Below are 23,488 nucleotides of genomic sequence, written 5' to 3'. Positions count from 1 at the left end.
ACTCCTCCATGGCACCTTATCCTACCTCTGATGTTTTGGGTCCGTGTTTGCTCTGCTCATATCCATTTTGTATTGTTTGATGGACTTTGAACTTGAACACTGTTCGTTATTTCCACATGTTTTATCATATATGTTTCATCATATATAGATTTGTTGTTAGGTTATCAGATTGTTACGTATATTCCTAGTAAAATATCCAAACATAAAACTTTTAATTCAAGCTCTCTTGGAAACATCGAGTCGACATTTGAATGGAAGAAGGCAGCTATTGAAGTTCACAGTAAGTGTTTTGACTTCTCATGTATGCATGCATGATAAAGAATAACTCTTTCTGTTTCATACGATCACTATAACTACAAAAATAGGTCTGCTCAAAATGGGGCCCAATTGGTTCCCATGGTAATTCCAACAGATTGTTGAAAAACCTTCATGGTTTAAGAAAAAATACATGCATGTATTTTGAATTTGTAATGTGTATGTTCTATAACATCACACTAAATGTATTTTTTAAATGTTCAACTGATTGAGCAATATATTTATAAATATGAATTAGCGATATTGAACATTGGGTTTTTCTTTCTGTTAAACTTCTTTTTTCAGGGAAATACATACAAAATTAGTATTAGAATTATGAACAAGAACATTTTTGCTTTATTGGGTCAAAAACCTGACGCTATATACCGGTTGCTTGCACTTTCAGGAAAAATCTAAGAAGGGAAAACATTCGGAGAAAATAATTCTTTGTTCTAACACCCCTCCTCCCCCGCCCCACTTCTCTTGTTTTGTTGTTTGGTCGATAAATGTGCAATTTATAAAATTATTTATTAAAATTTAGTAAAAATCTTTTTTTTTGTTTCTCTTTGGTCTTCTGAGAAAATTTTGCCAGTGTACGAATTAACATTTACCGTCGTCGTCGGAAGTAGAGTTGGGAGCAAGTTTGTTGTCTGACGTCTTGGCGTCAGACAGTACTAGATTTAACCAGGGCTTATTTATGCAGTCGTTCCATTAATTGTTTAGATAGTTCGATGGGGGAAATTTCGATACGTGCATAATCTCCGAAGACGCATGCCGTTCGGCCAAGGAGGAAATGCGCTTTTAATCTTATATTTACTTAACTGAGCACGTGGTCAAATATATTCTCTTAGTTGCCCTGCTCCCACTATAGTAAAAAAAACTCCAATCCAGCGATTATATTTTAGACGATTACACGTAACTTAGTTTGCGTCTTCTTGTTTCTTTTCCTACAGACTTCAGAAATACACCCATCAATTAACAGCAGGGGAATGGTCATCATGTGTAAAGCCCTGCTTAGAATGTTATCGCTGTTTATACGCGCCGGCCATTAAGTGATCAAACAAAGATCTTTCCATTGATATCATTTACAAACATTTTATTTTGTTTGTTGAATATAATAAAGAGATCAGTAAGGTCATTTAACATACAAAACATTACTTAAACTATGCAAGAGCTTAAATTTAATGTTATAGTTATATCATGGCATTTCATAAAATAGTTTAAAATTAAACTGAACTTGAGTAATTGAAAAATATATTCATAGATTACAAAATAATTTCAATTGACGTTATGTAGTCTGAACTTCATTGTTGGAAATAATATTTCATTTGGTAATTTTTTTTCTTAATGCTATACCCCTTTTCCATAGAAAAATGTTATAAAATAAAGCGTAGTATTAATGAGAAAAGAAAGATGTTATTGCAAATAAATTGTGTTCAGTAAATTCATCTTCACCATGATTTAAAAGAAATTGAGCTGTCATGGCAATACTGATTGCACATGGTCTTTTATAGATAGATTACAGATCAAAAAAAAAATATGTAAAATATATATAATTATTGATTTCTTTCTGCTTTGTGAATTTAAGCAAACCACGTCAGACGAGCTTTTTAGGAAAGCTAATACTTGTTTACCCGTTATTATCATCCTTATCTTGGTTCTCTGATTAAAAGTCATCGAACTGTGTCAGTGCTGTGTATTCAACACATATTCAGGTAATTATACTTTTTAATATGATTTTTTGCATTTATAGTGGGCGCAGTGAGCAATTCAAGGCGCTGCTTTCTTGCTGACCTCCTTCAACAATTTGTGGAGAGAAAATTCGGAATACTGTACACATTTGGCCATTTGGATTCAATATACATTTTTTTCTCACATTAAACTCGTTAGATACCTACTCTTAAACTGAAGATTGCTGCTTAACTACTTCTCTAAACTACAAAAGAGACATCCCTGTTTCAAGGAAATTGCAGTTAGTTTCGTGTACCATGTTAGCTTGATTAGCTTGATCCGTATATCAGGATTTGCTTTTTCTTGTAACGGGATGTTTCGCCCTGTTGCATGGTTCCCACTGCGATGTTTCACTCCAATTCTGTTTTGCACTGAGATGGTTTACCCCGTGATGTAGTCTTCACCAAATCTTTTTCTCGGTATATGCCCTTGGGGCATCTAATTACACTAGCCTGAACAAATATTTTCATGCCCAGAATTTTATCAAGTAATTTTATTCTTTTTTACCCTTTCAAGCCAAGGAAATAATATAAAATCCATTTTTATCAATCTATTGTCTCGCCCTTAATATTGTTTTCAACCTTTCACTCCTAGAATGAACTGTCTCTAAAATTTTCTTTTGTGCTTGAAGCTGTTTAGATGAAAAATCGAAGACTTTTATGTACATTTTATGTTATTGGTCTTATTTAATTTGATAATACGGAGGCTTATGTCTCAGAATTTACATGCCCTTCGGGCTTGTAAGTGTACAGTTTCCACATGCCCACTTCCAAATTCCAATTTTACCAGGTCCTGGGCTTCGGATTCCCTGGATTTGGTGAAGACTGCGATGTTTCACTCCAAGTACAGCATGATGATATTAAAGATACCTATACACAGATCTGAAGTTAAATATTTTCTGTATAATATCACAACATATATTGTAATAGCATTTCACATGAAATAATATTAAAAATCTTATTTCATCTAAAAGTTATGGAATCTTTAAATTTTGAAAATTTGAGAATACATGTATATTTACCAGGGACCTATATACTAACTTAGTATAAAGGTCCCTGTACAGGGTTTAAACTTAACGCTCGCCCACTCGCAAATTGCGAGTAAAAATTGGTGTGGGCTCATAAAATTTGTAAGTTGTTCGCCCACGTGGCGAATAAAAATTCTGCAGGGGGCCGAATTCATTCCCAGTCCCCTTACTGAAAAACAGACATTTTATGCAGGTTTTTGATTTAAAACTACAGAAAAATGAAATAAATCACAGCAGTATGGTCCTATTGTTCGTAAATATCCTTCATCTTTTCCATTTAAAGTACTACACGATTTGTGAAATTCCCTAAAAGTAAAACGTTCCTCTTTTTTTCCTAATCCGAATTTCCTCTAACCCTCTGTAAATGGTTGATACGTGAGAGATGTACAATTTTAATAACTCCCAACTACTCAGTCATATGAATAGTAAGTGTTTTCACCTATTTCAGATATGTTGTAGTTGAAATATTTAACCTAGAAAATCTTATTGTGTCATTGTCAATTTATCAGTTGAAGACATGTACCAGGGTTATGTATTTATATACATAGTAAAAAAAAAAGATAGTAAAAATGTTTACTGAATACAATTTTATTTCCTTTGATTAAATATTTATATGACATCTGCTTTTTATAAAGTAAGAACTCCAATTTTAAACAGATGAATTTATATTAGTACATGTATTTCTTTTTTGTATCTACTTTTTGTCCCAGTATCTATGCTTTTTTTTAAAAATCACGGAGACTGTGGGCTAACAAATTTAGCAGTGGGCTCCTAAATTTGAAATGTCAGGAGCCCACATGGCTCGTGGAAATTTCAGTTAAGTTTAAACCCTGCTGTATAAACTTAGTTCTGATCTGTGTCTATGCACCTTTAAAATAAAATTAACTTGAGATACCTAGTGGATATTACAAAAGAAGGTAGTGATAATATATTTTGCTAGGTAACAGCCTTAGCTTTCCATAACTACCATTTGATTAACATATGACAAAACTTTCTACAGTATTTTTAACCTATCATTTGACTGATTTATAATAATACTTAAATTTATACATTATTTTTAATCCATCATTTAATTAACATTTAATAAAACTTTCTACACAACTTTTTTTATCCATCATTTTAAGGAGATGGCGCGGCAGCTGAGCACCTCTTTTTCTGACCTCCTTTTGTGTTTGGTGGCGTCCTTTGTTGCATGGGAGTGGTACAAAGTGGACAAAATCAAGGCATCTGCCGGACTCTCCATTCAGGCCACAGCCGCCTTCTTTGGAATCTTCCGTTTTGCGATGACGTATCCCGAGGGAGGAATTATTTTTAAGTGTCACAAATTTCTGTCATGGTTAGCTGCAGGAGCTGGCGTACCACTGATCGCCATGGAATTCTGTGCTAGGTACGGATCAGCACTGCTAGCAAACAAAATAGCTATTTTCCTTTTAGCGGTGGTTGTTGTGGCTGCATTTCTCCCACCAAAAACCAAAGAAGTGGCGACACAGGCAGCTAGTGGATTCTCAATGCTGGTGATCTTAACGCTAAGCTTTGTAAACAAGAACTACTTTGGACTTGGAGCAGGGGTGACCTACGTTGCTGCAGGACTTATTTTTGGTTCCGATGGATCCTTGCTGGGATTTCCCAATGTTGACTGGCTGCATTATGCTTTGATTTTGGGAAATTATCTTTTCCTGAGGTCTTTTTAAAATTGTCGTACTGATCAGTAAAGTGAGAAATGGTCCAAATATTTTGAATTTTTTTGTTGTTATGTATATTTTATCTAATTCATGCTGCAAGATGGGAAAGTGCAATAAATGTGGATAGTACCTGTATATACTGGTACATTGTATTTATACCTGTTTCAGGAGTTATTTAATTACATAAAATATTTGTAAAACTGAAACACTATAATTCTTAACACAAGACCAATTTTGCTAGTGTCAGAATCTTATTTTTTTAATTGCTACATTTTTTTCATGTCATTGATTATAATCATAATGAAGTCTGTTATGGTGCATATCATGTATTGAGAAGTAAAGTAAAAATACATGTAATAAAACATTCCATATTATGATTTCTTTTCTATGAGCCTAAGGATTTTAAAAGCAGTACATCATTAAGTTTTTAGTTTCTCTTCTCTATATAGCTCTGCTTACTAGTATGCAGCAATAAAGTCTCCATTGTCAATCCTTCTATCTGTGTCTGTCCAGCTGTAAACTATCTTTTTTTAAAAATGCTACTCGTACAATTTTGGTCTGATTTCAGTAGAACTGGCACACAATTAGACTACACCAAGTACTGTAGTAGTGTAAGATACATGGCATCCTACTAGCCTGGGCTAGTGGGTTAACCCTTTAGCTCAATTGGTAGAGCACTGGACTGGCAAGCCAGCTAGGTCCCAGGTTCGATCCCCAGCAGAGGCACAAAAATGTCTCTGTTACATTTGGTGCCCATGTAGGGACCCGGGTGTTCTCTGGAGGGTGAGAGTAATTGCCCCTAGAACTTTGCCCCACAGGTGTCGGCACTCCAAAAGAGATGATGACATCTCATTCTCTGGAGGGGGCAATGTAGTAGTGTAAGATACATGGCATCCTACTTGCTTGGGCTAGTGGATTAACCCTTTAGCTCAATTGGTAGAGCACTGGACTGGCAAGCCAGAGGTCCCACGTTCGATCCCCAGCACTAAATTCTTTTTAACTATTTTTGATTTTGTTGAAGATGTTGCCTTGGTTACTTATAAAAATATAAATTTCTCCAAAAAATGTTTTTATTATATAGAGACATTGAAGGCTTTATCAAGGAAGACAAGATGTGTTTGTGAAATGCTGATGGCCGCTATGGCACCTTACATGGAAAATGTTGCTTTTTCTCAAATGCAAGTCAAACTCTAAGGTCAAGGCCAAAAAGTCAAAAATATTTAAATCCACTGAAAGATCTTGTCACAATGAATACAAATGTGATATCTGAAAGCCCTAGCAACAACAGTTCAAAAGTTATGGCCAAGGTTAAAGTGATTTTTTTTGTAAATTTGGGTCAAACTTCAAGTTCAAGAGGTCACATTTGGTGGTACTGAGAGAAAGGTCATGTCACAAGGAATATACTTGTGAAATATAAAAGCCATAGCCCCATGCAACCACTCAAAATTTATGAGCAAGGTTAATGCTTTGGCAGACAGATGGATGGACAGGGCAAAAACTATATATCCCTGAATCTTTGATTATGGTAGCATAAAAAAAATTGGTTATATGAAGTTTTAGAAAACAAGGTGAAACTCTGTCAAAAGGTCAAATATTTTATACCCACTGAAAGGTCTTGTCACAGTTAATACACATGTGAAGTACGAAGGCCTTAGCATCGCTTATTCAAAAGTTATGGCCACTATAAAATTTCAGAATTTTTTTTGTAAAAGTGGGTCAAAGGTCAATAGGTCAAATTGGTGGTACCCAGTGAAAGTTCTTGTCACAAGGAATACACCCGTGAAATACGAAAGCCATAGCTCCACCCACTCATAAGTTATGGCCAAGGTGAAAGTTTTTGCAAACAAACATACAGACAAGGCAGAAATCTTCAATTACAGAGCATATAAAAGCCAGCATCAAGTACGTTTGCTACATTTGATGCAGGAAATATTCAAATCATTTAGCATGTTAATAAATTAACATATGCTGCAAATTAATAAATTAAATTGCAAAAGGAACATACAGTGTTTTAAGTAGTTCCGGATTGCAACTAGGAAAACGCTCGCTGCATTGTTTGCGTAGGACTTAAAGTTGATTTCTAAACTGAATCAAATAGTCCTTTTCCTACCTTTTCAACCCCTAATGGCATTTTGTTAAAAATGTTACACTATATTATAAAACTCTCGTACGTTAGATATAAGGGAATTCAAGCAGTTTCGAAAATTTCAAGTAGTTCCGGTTATAGCCATTTATCGGGATTATTAAATTGAAATCGTATCAAAATTCATTATAAATGATCAATTTGTAGAGAATTACCTACAATGAGACCTTAACATGTAATTTATATATGCATTATATGAATAAAAATATAAAGGAGAAAACATGATGTTTAAGCAAATTTATTGAAAATGAAAACATGAATTAATCTCAACATGAAGTGAACTTATGTTTCTATACACTTTCTCAGCCCTTTTTAAATCAATTTAATTACTTACAAATATTTCAATGAAGAATTAAATTATATTTTTGTCCTTTTTAATTTTTTTTTAATCTTGTACATGTTGTATGGTGTACAAGTCCTTTGAGAAAACATCGTCCGTAGTAAATCCAGAACTACTTAAATTGGGATGTTGTGAAGATTGCTCATTATTTTGCAGATGCTTCGTAGTATTAGAAAACCCAAAATTCTTGAGAAAGAAGAAACACCAGTGTCTTATCCACACTTCACGAATTGAATAGGTACCCTTAAAAAGTTTCAAAAAACACCTACAACTTCAGGAACTGCATGTTATTTTTCTACTCAAAGTAAATAAAGCGCTTCTGGTAGTAAACATTAAGCTGTTAACATGAAAAGAGAGACGGACTTTATGATCTTGCTTTATCGTCTAGATTTTAGACAATAAATTCAACTTCGTTTATACAAAAATTCACAAAAAACAGAAACCATTTTGTGTGTTTAATTTTTATTTTTAAACGAAAATTATCCGGAACTGCTTAAAATCCGAAACTACTTAAAGCACTGTATAATTATATATCCCTAAAGTTATTTTTTGCAATGGAATAATTTTTTCTTCCTTTTTCATGGACTTTATTTAAATTCGCTTCAAATTCTAAAACGATACAATAAACCCTTTTCTCTGATGTTAGCACGCGAATATGGAGATAAAACAGAATTTGCAAGTATCTGTGCCTCGTAGTACAATTTGATCCGCACCCTATAGCCCGGAAATTACCGAATATGGCATCGTAATAGTATGCAATGACCTTCGTGACACGTGTAGCGATTGGTTGTCTATGACGTCAGTGATATTCGGGGTTCCTGGTCGAAACGTCAACAAAGCAAAAACGTAAACAAACGAGATGGCAGATATTCCAGGTCCATCGAGCCTTGTTTTACAAGATGAAAACTGCAACAAAGAAAATCTTGACACCAATTTTGAGCCTGAGAGGAAGAAAATGAAGACAGAATATAACCAAAAAGAAAAGGAAAATCCAAATAAATTGGAAGATCGGCTTAGTGGAATCCTTTGCTGCGCAGTTTGCCTTGACTTGCCCAGGACTTGCTTTCAGGTACTGCCTTATAGATTGCATCATGTTATTAAATAGACACAAAAAGGAAATAGTTACCAATAAACAGAAAATGCATGCCTGCATTGAACGATGCATGACAACGCATATGAGTTAGGTGCAAAATCTCTTATTTCGGAAGTGAATTGATATTGCAAAATCTGCATTTAATATGCAGATATTTTTTGTACACGATACTGTGCATAAGTTGCATATTGCGGAGCAGCTTTCATTTATTTTTATTTACAATCAGAAAAGCTATTTGTCGGGTGTAGTCTGATCTAAAATGCTGCAATATTGATGAACTGTCAAAAACAGCTGGTGACCTATTTATAACCTTCAGCTGTCAGAGGGTGTAGAATCACGTGAACAAGGTCAGCTGATCAGTCTTGCTTGGCAACTTGCCATGTTGCAGTGTCAATGCAAACAAATAAATAATTTTTGTGTAAGTTAATAAAATAAGGAAAATTAATTTGTTTCTTTTAAAGTAAATATCATATAATAAATTTTAATAAAAAATGCCTGTAAAAATAAAATAAAGTTCAACAAGTGTAGTTGTGAATAAAAAAAGAAATGTTATGTTAAATTAGCATTTTGACATATCTATAATTATTTTTAAAAGTTGTTGATCAATTCCAATGCTATGGATTCCTATACAAAGTGTAGCAGTCTACATGTAATTAGAGCAGATTCAAGGTCTAATTTGATTTAGTTTGCTATTGAAGCTCTATATGATCAGGTTGATTCTGCAAATCTCTGGGTAGTGCATAATGTTTAAATGGAATAAAATCTGCAGCAAAAGTATGCAATTTTTTAAAACGACATGCATTCTTCATATACTAGTATCTTAACCTGTAAAAATACTTGTTTTCAGTGCACCAATGGACATCTGATGTGTGCAGGATGTTACAATCACCTGCTGGCTGATGGAAGGCTGAAAGACGAGACGGCGACCTGCCCTAACTGTCGCTGCGAGATTAACAAGAATCTGTGTACGCGTAATCTGGCGGTGGAGAAGGCGGTGTCCGAGCTCCCGAGCCTGTGCCAGTACTGTGGCTGCCAGTTACCGCGCAATCAAGTGGACCACCACCAGAGGGAGCTCTGTCTAGAGCGGTGAGTCCACATGTATGCTTAGCGTAGCTTCTGGCGTATGTTCAGCATACATACACCGTAGTTAAGGTGGTTAGGGCCCCTGAGAGAAAGCACTCGAGCGGGACTCGTCTAGCAGACAGACGGCACCCGAGCGGGTGATTTTTGCTCACTCTTTTCGCTGATGTTTAATTAATTGGACAAAACACTTTTATCTTTTGTTCCTGTCCAGGCGAGCTTGGAGATCATTGGTTCACAGCATCTTTGGAGTTCAGCGTTGGAGAAATTATGTTGACCACAGTCACTCAACGTAATTATAGCGGCAAGTATCTTAACCATCTAGATCTTTCCAAGGCCAAGATCTTTAATTGCATGCTCATGATTAGGATAACAGGGTATAATTTTCTCTGTAAATAGCTTAAGAAGAAATTCTCGAGCCTTGTAGTCAGACAAGCTTTTCATAATTTGTCCAAGGTCTATTATGTAAAAAATGTTTTTGCTTCTGTAGAACCACTGATTTTAATACAGACTATAGATTTTGATTCAACAATCTATGTACTTTGTGTATTATGGCTTAAAAAAGCCTAAATGGCATTTTCTCTCCCTTTTCCAGAAAGGAAAAATAAGAAATCAAATTTTTAGGAGAAAACCAGAGGTTGTCATCAAACTTGCAGGAAATGTTCCCTCTAGTAAGGAGAGACATTTGAGTTTTCAAAGAGAAGCAATTTCTCTGTCTTGTGGACATCCACAGGTACAATTATTCTTTACATTAGAAGACATCCATCCAGGCTGGCTCTCATGTTTCAAACTGACAAAGAGTCTTTTACTCTCAAACACTTAACCTGAAAAATAATTTACTAATCAAACTTGCAAAAGGTTTATCTCAAGAACTGAAATGCAGCATTTCTGCACTTATAATGTTCAAGAATATTGGTGAGCTGTGTGGATTTTAGACCTGATAATTAAAAAAGGACAATGTTTGAAGCAAGGGACCTTTTGACATGGCCAGGTAAAGCTAAATTGGGGTTCCTTTGAAATTCTGGGGCAGGTGAAATAATATTTTCAATGCTGCTTCAAGAAACCCTTGCTTATTGGCCTTCTGGGTATGTAAGATATTAAGTAAGGTATTCCCATTTGTATGTAAGAAGTTAAGTAAGGAACTTAAGCCCATTAATGTACAGTTAATTGTGTTTCTGTCTGTATCTCTGTCCTGCCTATCTTAGCTTTGTTTTTATTAAATGATGTAGTTTTAAACCAAGGACATTTCCAGGAGCACCCAAGTAAGGTATAGTGTTATTGCGTGAACTTAAGCAAGGATTCTTTGAAAATCAAGGAAAGCTTTCCAAATTCCAAATCATCGAATGTGATACAAGTTCAATGGAGATAGAAGAAAATTTCCATAGTGATGATCTGGAGATGAAATATGAACTCACAAGACTGTGAAATAAAATCAGAAGAGGATTATTGGAATACAGTGAAACTTGACACACTATTCTCACGTTGGATTTACATTCACTGTTTAATGCAATTTATGAAATCTGTATGGTGATTTTGTTATTCCAGAGATGGATGTATATGTTATTTTTTCAGAAAAGTTAACCTCATGTTAAAACCAATGCTATTTCAGGTGTTTTTAATTATTTGTTAAGACTGGAGTAACACAAGGAGGACAGGTACGTATACTAATCGAACACCCCCTTTCTTTTACAGACAATACATATTTAGCTTTTGCTTCCACATGCTCATCTCATGGTTGCTATATTTCTAGGTCCACATGTTGTAAATACTCTAGAATTGGTTGTCCTTGGCAAGGACCCTTTCATGAGTTGGCAGGACATGAGCAGAGCTGTATCCACCCGAGCAAGCCTGCAGACGACATCATGGACGCTCTGTCACTGGTGGATAAAAGGAGAGAGGAGGAGCTAAGAGTCTACAGCAATCTCTACAATCTACTCTCCTACGAGAAAGTCACATTCAATGGTATACTGGATTTGATGAAGCATTCAGTAATCTTTTACTTTCCTATGAGAAAGTCACATTTAATGGTATACTGGGTTTGATAAAGCATTCATAATCTTTTACTTTCAAGAAATTATAGCAAGAAGACTTAAGCTTTAAAGTATGAATTGAAGTTTGAACTTAAAAAAAAAATAATGTTCAAACTGATTAATAAATATCTAATGCTGTTTTAGAGTTTTAATCTTGAGTCAAACTGTGATCTGTAGATTTGCAGCTGAAGCCCTACAGGACTGATGATTTCATCACCAAGCTGTACTACGAGACCAGTAGGTTCTCTGCCTTTAACCATCAGTGGGTCATCAAAGCCAGAATCAACAACGACAAACCGACCCAGTCTGTCTCAAGGTCAATGTCGTATCAACTGGTTCTCAAGGGCAAGGTCACTAACCCAATACAGGTTAAGTTCATCGCCCTGAAGGGGCCGTACGGTGACATGAAGGTCAACCCTGCAATTAACATGCATGAGTTCTCACCAGAAAACGTAGAGACTGAATACTTTGACCTCCCCATTGTGAATTCCTTAGAGTGTAACAAAGTATTAGCTTCCAAAACAATAAATGTTCGATTAATTATGGTTCATTTACAATAACCATCCAATCGTTGTATTAGCATTCACCATGTAATGAATGGCTAGACCTTTTTTGGAATCTCTGTAATTATTCAGTAACAATGGCATTTGATTCAGGTTTTAATTAAATAATTTTTTTAAGGGAATAAAAAAATGTCACTTGTGGTTCTCTAGTCATTCTATTTTTTTTTAGATAGAATTTTATTGTCATTGTCAAAACAATTTTTTATCTTTTTCTCCCTAATAAAAATGATATAAAATTGTTTATTAGATTTTATCCGTTTTTAATTTTGTCAAAATAGTACATCTTAGAAGAAAAGTACAAAAAGGATTACTTATAATAGTTCAGTTTTTACTCTGTTTTTTAATTGACATTATTTGTACAGCTGTAAATACTTTGCAAGAAGTAAAAAACGGGTCAATTGTGTTGTTTTTTTTTGTGGTGTAACCTCAGACATGCTTTTGTACGTGTAATATGTAAATAGTCTACCATTCTTGTTCATGTTTCCTCCATTTTACATTCTCTGTTTTCATCAAAAGAAAATTCATTTGATTATTCTAGAGTCACGGATTATGGCTTAATCTAAAAGATAATTGTCAATTTGATGCTTAAAAGTGATGGAAAAATAATGTAAAATGAAGAGTCTTGTAGCAGATTTTTTTTTATTGTCTTATTTATGATTATTGGGGAATATTGTTCCGTGGTGGAAGTTGACCATAATGTTTATCTATCTGTTTATATATCTGTACATATATCTGTATATATTATCTGTACTGACACTGTTAGAGAGAATTCCATTGTTTAAGCTTGCCTGTAGAGAATTAATGTACCGTTGTCAAGACTGTTGTTGTGTTATTCATTATTCTAACTGCTGTAACATTAAAGTCATTTAAATACGATATAAGTGGAAATTTTAGCAAAGATTTTATTTTGGAATTATTACCTAGGGTGCTGAGATGGCTAAAATTGAATATCACCAAAAATTAATTGCGTTTCTATTTTACTAAATGTTTTTAACACTCTTAAAATTTGACTCCCATTTTAAAATCACCAAAAATTAATTACGTTTTATTTGTAACAGTTTCTTAAGTGAGCATTTTAAAATTACTAAAATTACTTCTTTCTAAAAATAAAATACCAATTTTTAAATTGCTGAATTTGCATCTCGCTAAAATTTACACTTTTACGGTAATACAATTCAAAATGAAAATAAATTGTTTGTTAAAACAATAAATTTACTTACGGAAAATGTTTTAAACCACTTGACACAACAAGATGATTTTAAAAATTATAGAATTTACGGCATTATGTATCCTATTAATTTATATATGTAGAGTAGATAATTGTTAATTTTAGAGACTTTTTTTTAATGTGCACTAGGACTATTTTTATCCTGACATTCCTTACATATACTTGTAGTATTATAAGGCGATTTTTTTTTCTATCCTAGAATTGAATTTAAAAGTTTACATCAGAGCATGTCTTACTGTTGAAAGGAATTAATCCTTCAGGTTTTATTTAAAACTCATAATACTGTAATAACTGATAATTAACTTCCCAAACATACCAGAACTTAACTAGGACTTCAATTTTATGTGCATCATTAAAAGAAAATTGTCTTTTTTGTAATCTCTAATGTTAATGTATCTCCAGTTGTTTGTAGCTTACAAAAACAGTTCACAATAAAGAAATTAAGGAATTAATAGATTGTTGTTAATTTAATCAATATGTAATTTACCACAGCAATAATTATGCCAGATCACAAGTTTAATGAAAAGTATCAGTGCACATATGGAGTAGGTCTGTTTAAGAAATACAATGTATTAAAAATACAAACACACTGCCACAGAATATCACAAAAGAATTCTGAAGGTGCATCATAATGAACAATGTCATTTCAGTATCTCTTCCTTTTGGCTAAGCAAACTAGTTCTTCTCTGGAATGGCTGCGTATGTAGGCCTAATTCTAAACTTGTATACAGACTAAATATGGGGTTTAAATCAGCCACCAAGACACTATAAAAACCATGAATTCCATAGATGTATTTTTTTGAAACTCGTAAGTTGCTAATGACCAAAAAGATGTGTTTTTGAAACATTGATGCCCTCATATGGCAGGTTTCTTAGAAGATCGAAGTTTTTCAAATGCAAGTCAAAATCCAACGTCAAGGTCGTTTGTATCTCGAGAAAGGTCTTATTACAAGGAATGCCGGTATACCTGTGAAATATGAAAGCCATAGCCCCACCCATTTAAAAGTTATTGGCAAGCATACAGATAGACATACAGACGGACGGACAAGGTAAAAAACTATCATATCCCTGAATTTGATTACGGGGACATTAAAAGCAAGATATGTTATTGAAACACTGATGCCCCCGTATGGCAGCTCATGATGAATTTGAGATTCCAAAATGTAAGTCAAACCCCAAGGTGAAGTGATCCAAAAAATACCGGATTTGTCGATGAATGAAACGTGGAGATAACGAACAATATTCAAGATCAAAAATCCATAAAATATGCAAGTCATGCAACCACCAACCATTCAAACGTTATGGCTAAGGTTAAAGTATTTAAAGCACAGGCACCTGTTTTGGAAATAAATTTTGAGCCCATAGTATAATAATAACACTATTGGTTCAAAATTTATTTCCGAAACAAGTGCCTGTGATTTTAACGGTGGGTCAATCTCCAAGGGCAAAGGTTAAAGGGTCGAAAGAATTAGTTCCCAGGAGAAGGACGTGTTACAATAAATACACATAGGAAACATAAAAGGCCTAGCTTGAATGTTCAAAAGTTATGATCAATGTTATCATTTTCCAAAAAAGTCTTGCCAAAAGGTCCAAATTAATGGCCAGGAATGAAAATGAAAAGAAGGTTTTGTTGGATTAAGTTAACAGGTAAAGTTTCAGTTTGAAAGCCCTAGAACTTTTCGAAAGTTATTTCCAAGGTTAAATTTCGGATGATTTTTTTTTTTTTTTTTTTTTTTTTGCAAAAGTCAAGGTCAATAGGCCTTGTAACAAAATCACAGATATGAAATATGAAAGTTATAGCTCCATCCAATCAAAGGCTGTGGGCAAGGTTAAAGTTTTTGCGGGCAAACAGACAGACGGGAGGGGACGCTATTGAACACGGCAGTTTTCAGCGATTTTTTAAAATGCAAGTCAAGCTCCAAAATCATTAAGGTAATGTATGTTTATTATGAAAAAGAATTCTGACTCCAAAAGAAAGATCTTGCCACAAGAAAAACAGAGGGTAAAGTTCGAAAGCCCAAACACCAATCGTTCAAAAGTTATGGCCTGGATTAAAGTCTAAAAAAGTATATCAAGCTCCAATTTACAAAAAATCAAATTGTTCATGCCCATAATAAACTCTCGTCATAGGGATTCAACATGAAATATGGAAGCCCTAGCACATTTATCGTTCAAAAGTTATGACCAAGATTTAATTTCTAAATTAATGTGTTTTGTAAAAGTGGGTTAAACTAAACTCCAAGGTTAAGAGGTCAAATAAGTTGGTACTCTAAGAAAGGTCTTGTCACAAGGAATACGGTCACATTTCACATATTTTAAAAAGCCATAGCTCCAGTGTCCAGGGAATCAATAGCATGGGCAAAGTTAAATTATTTGAACAAACAGACGAGGCGGAGGGCCAAAAACAACTTGACCCCAAATCAGATTACAGAGGCATAATAAACAAAATCAACAAGCAAATTCAAAGAATTGTGCCCCCCCCCCCGCTTTCGGTGTCTTTGTGGGTGAGATGTATTTTTTATGACATATTGTGTCAAAACTAAATGCCCTATCATATGCCATTTAGACATCATTACCCTATCCCGTCAAAAGTTATAGCCAAGGTTATATTTTTTTAAATAGTGGGTCAGACTCCAAGGTCAAGGTCAGAGGGTCAAAGTTCTAGTTATCCAATGAAAGGTCTTGTCACAAGGATTAAATATGCCACAGTTAATGTTTTTAATAAGTAGGTCAATGTCAGAGGGTCAAAGTTCTGAATATCCAGAAAAAAGGTCTTGTCATAAGGATTAAATATGTGAGGTGTGAAAGCCCTAGCCCTTCAAAAGTTATGGCCAAGGTTATATTTTTTTAAAAAGTAGGCCAAACTCCAAGGTCAAGGTCAGAGGGTCAAAGTTCTTGTTATCAAATGAAAGATCTTCTCACAAGGATTAAATATTTGAAGTATGAAAGCCCAAGCCCTTACTGTTCAAAAGTTAAGGCTTAGGTTAAAGTGAAAAAGTCAAATTTGTTGATATCCAATTAAAGGTCTTGCCACAAAGAATACATATGTAAAATATGAAATATATGTCCTAGTATCTACCGTTCAAAAGTTATGGCCAAAGTAAAAAGTTTAAATTTTTTGTGTAAAAGTGGGTCAACCTCCAAGGTCAAAAGGTCAAATTTGGTGGTACCCAAAGAAAGATATTGTCACAAGGAATACACATGTAAAATGTGAAAGTCATAGCTCCACTAAATCAAAAGTTATGGGCAAGGTTGAAGTTTTTGTGACGGACGGACAAACAAAAATGAAATTTAATGTCCCCTCGCTTTCGCAGATTACAGAGGCATAATAAACAAAATCAACAGGCAAATTCAAAGAATTGTGGTCCCACGCTTTTTGCGTCTTTGTGGGTGAGATGTCATTTTATGGCATATTGTGTCAAATATGAATGCCCTATCATAATATATCATATCATGTCATTCAGAAGTTATCACAAAAGTTTAATTTTTTTAATTAGGTCAATAGTTAAGGTCAAGGGGTCAGAATCATAGCACACTCGGAAATATCTTGTGACAGGAAATGCACATGACATACATGAAAGTCAAAAATCATAGTGTATTTAGATAGGTATTGTCACAGGTACCAGTGATACACAGGTCTTTGTATGAAAGCCGTATCTTTTCTCATTCATAAGGTATGACCAAGGAAAATGTTTTTGAAAAGTAGGTCAAACTTCAAGGTCAAGGTTACAAGATCAAAAACCATACATGTAGTGTATAAATTTAGACAGACAATATACAGATAAATATGAAAGCCCTATCTCTTCTCATTCAAAAGTCCTGACCAAGTTTAAAGTTTAGAAAAGTAAGTCAAACTTCAAGGTCATCATCACGATAAAAAGTCATAGTGTATTTAGAAAGGTCTTGTCACATGTAATACACATTTTTAATACGAAAGCCCTCTTTCATCTCATTCAAAAGTTATGGCCAATTTAAAGTAATGTTTAATTTTTTTAAAGTAGGTCAAACTTTAAGGTCATGGGGTCAAAAGTCACAGTGTATTTCGAAAGTTGTTGTCCCAGGTAATATACATGACTGTGTAATATGAAAACCCTATCTCTTCTCAGTCTCAAGATATGACAAGGGTTAAAGTTTTTTGTGACAGGCGGAAAGAACGTTAACTACAGACTGACAGACAAATGAGATTTAATGTCCCTCCTCTTTCGCGAAAGCAGGGGACAAAAAAGAAGAATCCAAATTTACAATGAGTGAAAATGAGTCTTAGACACCCTTTAATTGTTATATAAATGCATCAAGAATTGGTCCATGTTTATGAAATAACAGGAGGTGGGGCGTCTGTTCTTCTGTAGTAGTAATTGTGGTACACCTCGCCTTTCTGGAAAAACAAAAAAAATTACATTATATTGTATCTTATTACTGTGAAGAAAAATAAATAAAAAAAAAAATACTGAGACATTCGTCTTCATTACAAATATCCCTCTTCTAGTGTAGGTGAAGATAACAATTAGTGATCGATCTGACAAAGATCTAGGGCACGGATCCCTGGAAATTCCAGAGGTGGGATCAGGTGCCTAAGAGGAATAAGCATCCCTAGTTGACATGTCACATCAACTGTGGGCCTATCGATCGTAACGTTCTGTTGTCAAATTCAGTATAAAAAGCAAGGCCTAACAATTGGTAGGAAAAGAAAAATACAAATAAATATAATTAATAATCATTGTATATTATCATCGATTGGCCTCATCAGTCAAAAATTATATGTTATATCAGTAATTTTTTCATTTATTAAGTGTTATCACAAAGTAAGATTAACTGCTTGTTTTTTTCCGATCGAGTACTCGGTCACTCGGATCGGTTTTTCTCTAAGAGCTCTAAATAATCTTGAGATGACATATGTCTCTATATAGACAAGAAACAAATATTCATGTGTTGTAAATTATACCGGTATATTCAAGAAATACTGTAAATCAATGTGGATTCCTAAAAATTCAAAGAATTTAGAAGTTAAAACAACACAATGTTTTCCAAAATCAGGAGCAATTAATTAAAAAGCATTATTTTTTCTTACCAAGATGACACTGCCAGATGTCATAGGGCCTGGATCGTTACAGATTATCTCCTACAGCAGAATATCACCACATTGCCATGACCCGCACTCAGATGAACTTATTTTGATCATGGATAATCCATTTAGATCATTTATACGTGTGAGTGACCGGTCGACAGGGGTTGCTCACTCCTCCTATACACCTTATCCTACCTCTGGGGTCTTAAGGAATATGCGTTTTTGTTCTGTTCACGATTCGTTATGTCTACAGATTTTAGGAGATTGTCTTCACCTATTACTCCGCCGAAATTTGATCGAAGTACTGCGGACTTGGCACAAATCAGTCATCAATTTTAACCTATTTCAATGAATGGCAAATTAAACCAGGGACCAGTAAAGATCGAGGTCTTTTAAATGAAAATAATAATCTAATTCTTGTATAATTATTCACTATTTTTCTATAAAATACAAAAATCCAAGCAAATGCTTTGCAGATTTTATGAACCAAATCTCGCATCGTTCGGCATTTATCCATGCAGATACATTTTGAACACATTAATTATTTAACATTTATATGATTTTTACCGAATTGTATCGATATGTTAGATCCCTCTTTCCTCTGGCTGAGTTTTCTGTTTGGTCTCCCTCAGGGGCGAGCTTCCTCAGACGCTCTGGATCCGCAAGCCTATTGGACGGGGCTCTTCGCTTCCTCCAAAACGCCTCCCTACCGAAAACGTCACTCACAAGTAGTAAGGTCACAAGGAGGACTCGAACCAGCGTCCTCGACATCATTATTTATCTGAATTTAATATTCATTAATAATTAAATATAATTCATATAGTGTAATTTTCGTTATGTGCCACCGTTTAATAGCTAAAGTAGTGGAAACAAAACACACATTGAAATCAAAAAGACATCTCAAATCTTACATAGGCTCTCCTTGATACCGACCCCGAAGAATCGACTGGGAGATAGCTAGAAGTTTCTGGTGCAGAGGTTGTAGTTGTAAAATGTTTTATACCAAACCCTCAAAGGGTGTTATATAAATCCTTACACGTTCCCTTTTAAATCCATAAAATGCAATGTGTTACCCATATATTTCAGTGATTTCTACCATTCATTACACACAAGTACTGTTTACTCTGTTAAAGAGGGAGGGTTAGGCAAACAGTGAACTGATAAAAGTGACTTCATCTTCAAACGCCGCATCTGTTGCTGCACGTGATTAATATCAGTCAAAATACCACAAAAGAAAGGAAAACAATGCCACCCTGAAAAAATGTACGGCTTAATCAAATAAACTGTCATCATCGGCGACGATTTGTGTATTTACCCATTTACGTTAACAAATGTTGAATTCTGGTGTAATAAATTTCATTCGAATACGATCTACCATTTTTTGGATTTAAAATGAACACTGGTTACCTCTTAAAAAAACATTTTCAGGTCGAAGTAATTGATCTTGAAACAACAAATACACAGTTATATATATATTTACATTTGCAAATATCTTTCTTAGATGAACCTATTGAAGAGAAAATATGTTCAATTTTGTGTGAATGTTATTTAGGGGTCAGAGGTCATAGCGCGACCGAATCACAGAGCGAGGTGATATTTTGTTTGTGTAATAAATGCAATTTAACTCGAAATGCATGTATTCGTCTCAACTGTAAATATAAATAATAAAAACACTGTTAAAAATTTCACTGGTAAATGAACTTTTAGTTGGTATGATCAAATCTACTGAGAAGCCCTTCGGGCTTCACAGGATTTGATCACGTGACGAACTAAAAGTTCATTTCCCAGAGAACTTTTAAACACTGTTCTTAAATAAATACTGACACATGACCCCAAATCCACCCGTAACTATCCATTCTATAAAAGGAAGTCTTTTGTTACTCTGCATCTGGGAACACATATGTGTGATTGATCATTCATGTTGAAATTCATAAGCTGCATACTTGAGGTACAACTAATTGTGAGTATAAAATTACTAATGGTCGTAGCTGTACACGTACGTCAAAAAAATACACAAATCTGAAATCTTGCAATAAAATAATGAACGTCAGAAAAATTATTTTACTGATGCATTATCTCAAGCGAGGTCGTTACCTGGTTTACAGACGATAGAAAAGAAATTACAAGAGAGTCATTTTGAAAAGTATTAGAGATGGGATCAGGTGCCATGAAGGAGTGGGAATCCCCTGACGACCGGTCTCACCCGCAGTGTACTCCTTGTCACGATCAATAAAAACGGAAGAACCCGTAGACACTTCAGTGTGTTAATGATGGTCCATCCATTAACTACAGTATGAAACACGTCGGTCAGCATTAGACTGAATGATATCCGGATTTATTTGCCGACGGAGAGGGTCATCGAATAGCCATAAAACTTGCAAGATGACTTCACACGCAGGGGTTCAACCACACTGTTGATATACATGTATATCCTTGTTTCATCAAGATTGTCAATAGTTTTAGAAATAGTTCAGAGCATATGAATGAACTGGGTTCAAAATCACAATAAGCAGGTGCATGTATGACGGGTATATTGCTACATATACGATTGAAATATTGAAGTCATTACATATACGTACATGTATTATAAAGCCTCGCTGTTATGTTACCACTGACAAATTAAAAGTCTTTTTATGCGTCCGGATCGAGGCGTATATTGTTTTTGTCCTGTCTGTCTGTCTGTCTGCAAACGTTAACCTCGCCATAACTTTTGAACCATTAAAGACAGAGACTTCATATTTGGTGTGCATACTCCACTTAATAAGCACTTTCAAATGACATCAAGATCAATGACTTAGTGACATTGACTGCTAAAAATACACTTTTTGTCTGGAAATTTTAATCTTTGCCATAACTTTTAAACCGTGAGAGAAAGAGAATTCATATTTGCCATACATAATCCACTAATTAAGCTCTTTGAAATGATACCAATGTCGATAACCTTGTGACCTTGACTGTGACCTATGTGCGATAACTATTGAACCATAAAAGAGAGAGACTTCTTCAATTATGTATTCTTTATAATTTTCTCAATATTAATTTATAATACATGTTTTATGAAATTTAAAATATGTACAGTAATTTATTTAATTGTACCTTGATCTCAAATGGAGAGAACTGATATAGGCCCTTGGCCTGCTGTTCAATCCATATTCATATTGTACATTTTGTATATTATGAATAAAATACTTCTTAAACTAGAGAGACTTCATATTTGGTATGCATACTCCACTAATCAAGCTCTTTCAAATGACACCAAGGTCATTACCTTATAGACCTTGACTATGACCTGTAAGCTAAAAATAACTTTCTCGTACCTTCGCCATATTAATCCATAATTTTTTTAACCACAACTAGAGACTTCATATTTGGTATACGTACTCCGGCCACTATACAAGTTCTTTCAAATGACATCAAGGTCAATGACCTTGTGACCTCGACTATGACCTATATGCTAAAAATAGCTTTTTCGAACTTTATTACCGCCGGGCACATAGTGTTTCACATCTTGTTTCTTTTAAAATATTCATATACAATGAAGCGCATTGAAGTGGTAAAATTTTCCGTTTGACTGGAACGTTTTGGGCTATCTTTAGAACGATGATTGTCATACAATGACACGCCCATTTCTTTAGAAAAGTAAAATCGGCCAAATGGTTCCTGTAGAACAGGTATTCCATAAATATAACAGCCAATCAAATTGACGGTCTAGATAAACACCGAGTAAGCACGTGTTCGACCGATACAAGTGTTATGGTAACTCCAATAAACATGATTAATTCATAATTATTGACAGATCCGTTGAAATACATGTTTTACAGAAGCAGGAACTATCTAACTCTCCCTCTTATAACTTTAAAAATTTCCTTTTCGGTGTAACTCATGTTTTTGTCACGAAGAGTGGTGTTCCTTAAACATTACGACTAATATTTCGTTATCGTTTCCACAGAAATGGGCGTGTCATAATGTCATAATTGACGTTCGAAGCATGACTCAGAACGTTTCATCCAAACGGAAAATTTTACCACTTTGAACAGTGCGCTTCATTGTATGAAACAGATATATCACTGTGACTCTGTGGTATCCTTTATCACTGTTATTTCAAGCTCAATGTGCATATCGGGAAGACATATGAATTGAACGTACTACCGTGACCACAGGCACTTGTTTCGGTAATAAATACAATGAAGCGCATTGAAGTGGTAAAATTTTCTGTTTGGATCGAACGTTTTGAGCTTCTTTAGACACGCCCATTTCTTTAGAAAAGAAATATCGGTCAAATGATTCAATCGAATACCTGCAGAACAGGTATTTCATAAATATAGTAGCCAATGAAATTGACGGTCTACATAAACACCGAGTAAGCACGTGTTCGACTGATACATATACTATGCTAACTCCAATAAACATGATAAAATCATTATTATGTAGATCTACAAATTCGTTGCAATGCATGTTTTACCAAAGCAAGGACTCTATATATAGCTTTTTTCTTATTTAAAAATCTTCATTTCAGTGTAACTCATGTTGCAAGTCGCGGAAAGTGTAGTGTCCTAAAACATTACGACGAAAATTCCTTTCTCGTTTCTAAAGAAATGGGCGTGTCGTTATGTTATAATTGACGTTCAAAACATGACTCAGAACGTTTCATCCAAACGGAAAATTTTACCACTTCAATGCGCTTCATAGTATTTAACCCATAGTATGATATTATACTATGGGTTAAATATTTATTACCGAAACAAGTGCCTGTGACCGTGACACCGCGTCAAGTGTTTTCTTCATCTCATAACACAGCATCTTCGCTAGGCAAGGGTGACTGATAGGTATACTGTCCTCTTACATGAATAGCCTATAAGTACAGGTAACCCTCGCTGTGGAAAGGAGTCCCCACCCCTGATATTCAACCCCGGGGCTTGTTTGATATTTTTTCACAAATTATATCTATTACACTTGTTCATCATGTGTACCATTCTCTTCTACATGTATGTCATGAGCTTCTTCGCTAGCCAAGGATTATCCCATATTCAGCCCCGGGGCTTATAAAAGGGATCCCTCTTGTAATGCCTAGTAGAGTTGGGTTTTTTTTTGGAACAATTATTTTGGGGTTTTAACTAATTTTCTTATGGTACACATAGGGAATAAGTGTAATAAATATAATTTGTGAAATAAAGTCCAGCAAGCCCCGAGGTTGAATTGGTGGGGGGGGGGG

The 23,488-nt window shown here is 34.6% G+C and overlaps 2 protein-coding genes across 2 annotated transcripts; both read left to right on the top strand.

The window, feature by feature from the left end:
* The first annotated feature begins 1,920 nt into the window (after positions 1–1,920).
* LOC134273738 (uncharacterized) lies at positions 1,921–5,093 on the top strand. The gene is made up of 2 exons (XM_062755947.1): positions 1,921–2,009; positions 4,177–5,093. The coding sequence occupies exon 2, from the start codon at positions 4,180–4,182 to the stop codon at positions 4,741–4,743; it is 564 nt and encodes a 187-aa protein (XP_062611931.1). The 5' UTR covers positions 1,921–2,009; positions 4,177–4,179; the 3' UTR covers positions 4,744–5,093.
* Positions 5,094–7,946: 2,853 nt separating this feature from the next.
* LOC134273746 (zinc finger TRAF-type-containing protein 1-B-like) lies at positions 7,947–12,515 on the top strand. Its single transcript, XM_062755957.1, has 4 exons — positions 7,947–8,286; positions 9,158–9,396; positions 11,141–11,352; positions 11,598–12,515. The coding sequence occupies exons 1-4, from the start codon at positions 8,077–8,079 to the stop codon at positions 11,978–11,980; spliced, it is 1,044 nt and encodes a 347-aa protein (XP_062611941.1). The 5' UTR covers positions 7,947–8,076; the 3' UTR covers positions 11,981–12,515.
* The last annotated feature ends 10,973 nt before the right edge of the window (positions 12,516–23,488 follow it).

The sequence above is a fragment of the Saccostrea cucullata genome, unplaced genomic scaffold (genome assembly GCF_032062105.1).
Source record: "Saccostrea cucullata isolate Sc308-1 unplaced genomic scaffold, CSIRO_AGI_Scuc_v1 ctg134, whole genome shotgun sequence".
NCBI classification, from domain to species: Eukaryota; Metazoa; Mollusca; class Bivalvia; order Ostreida; family Ostreidae; genus Saccostrea; species Saccostrea cuccullata.
The sequence above is the reverse complement of the archived record's forward strand: the minus strand, read 5'-3'. Positions and strand labels throughout refer to the sequence as shown.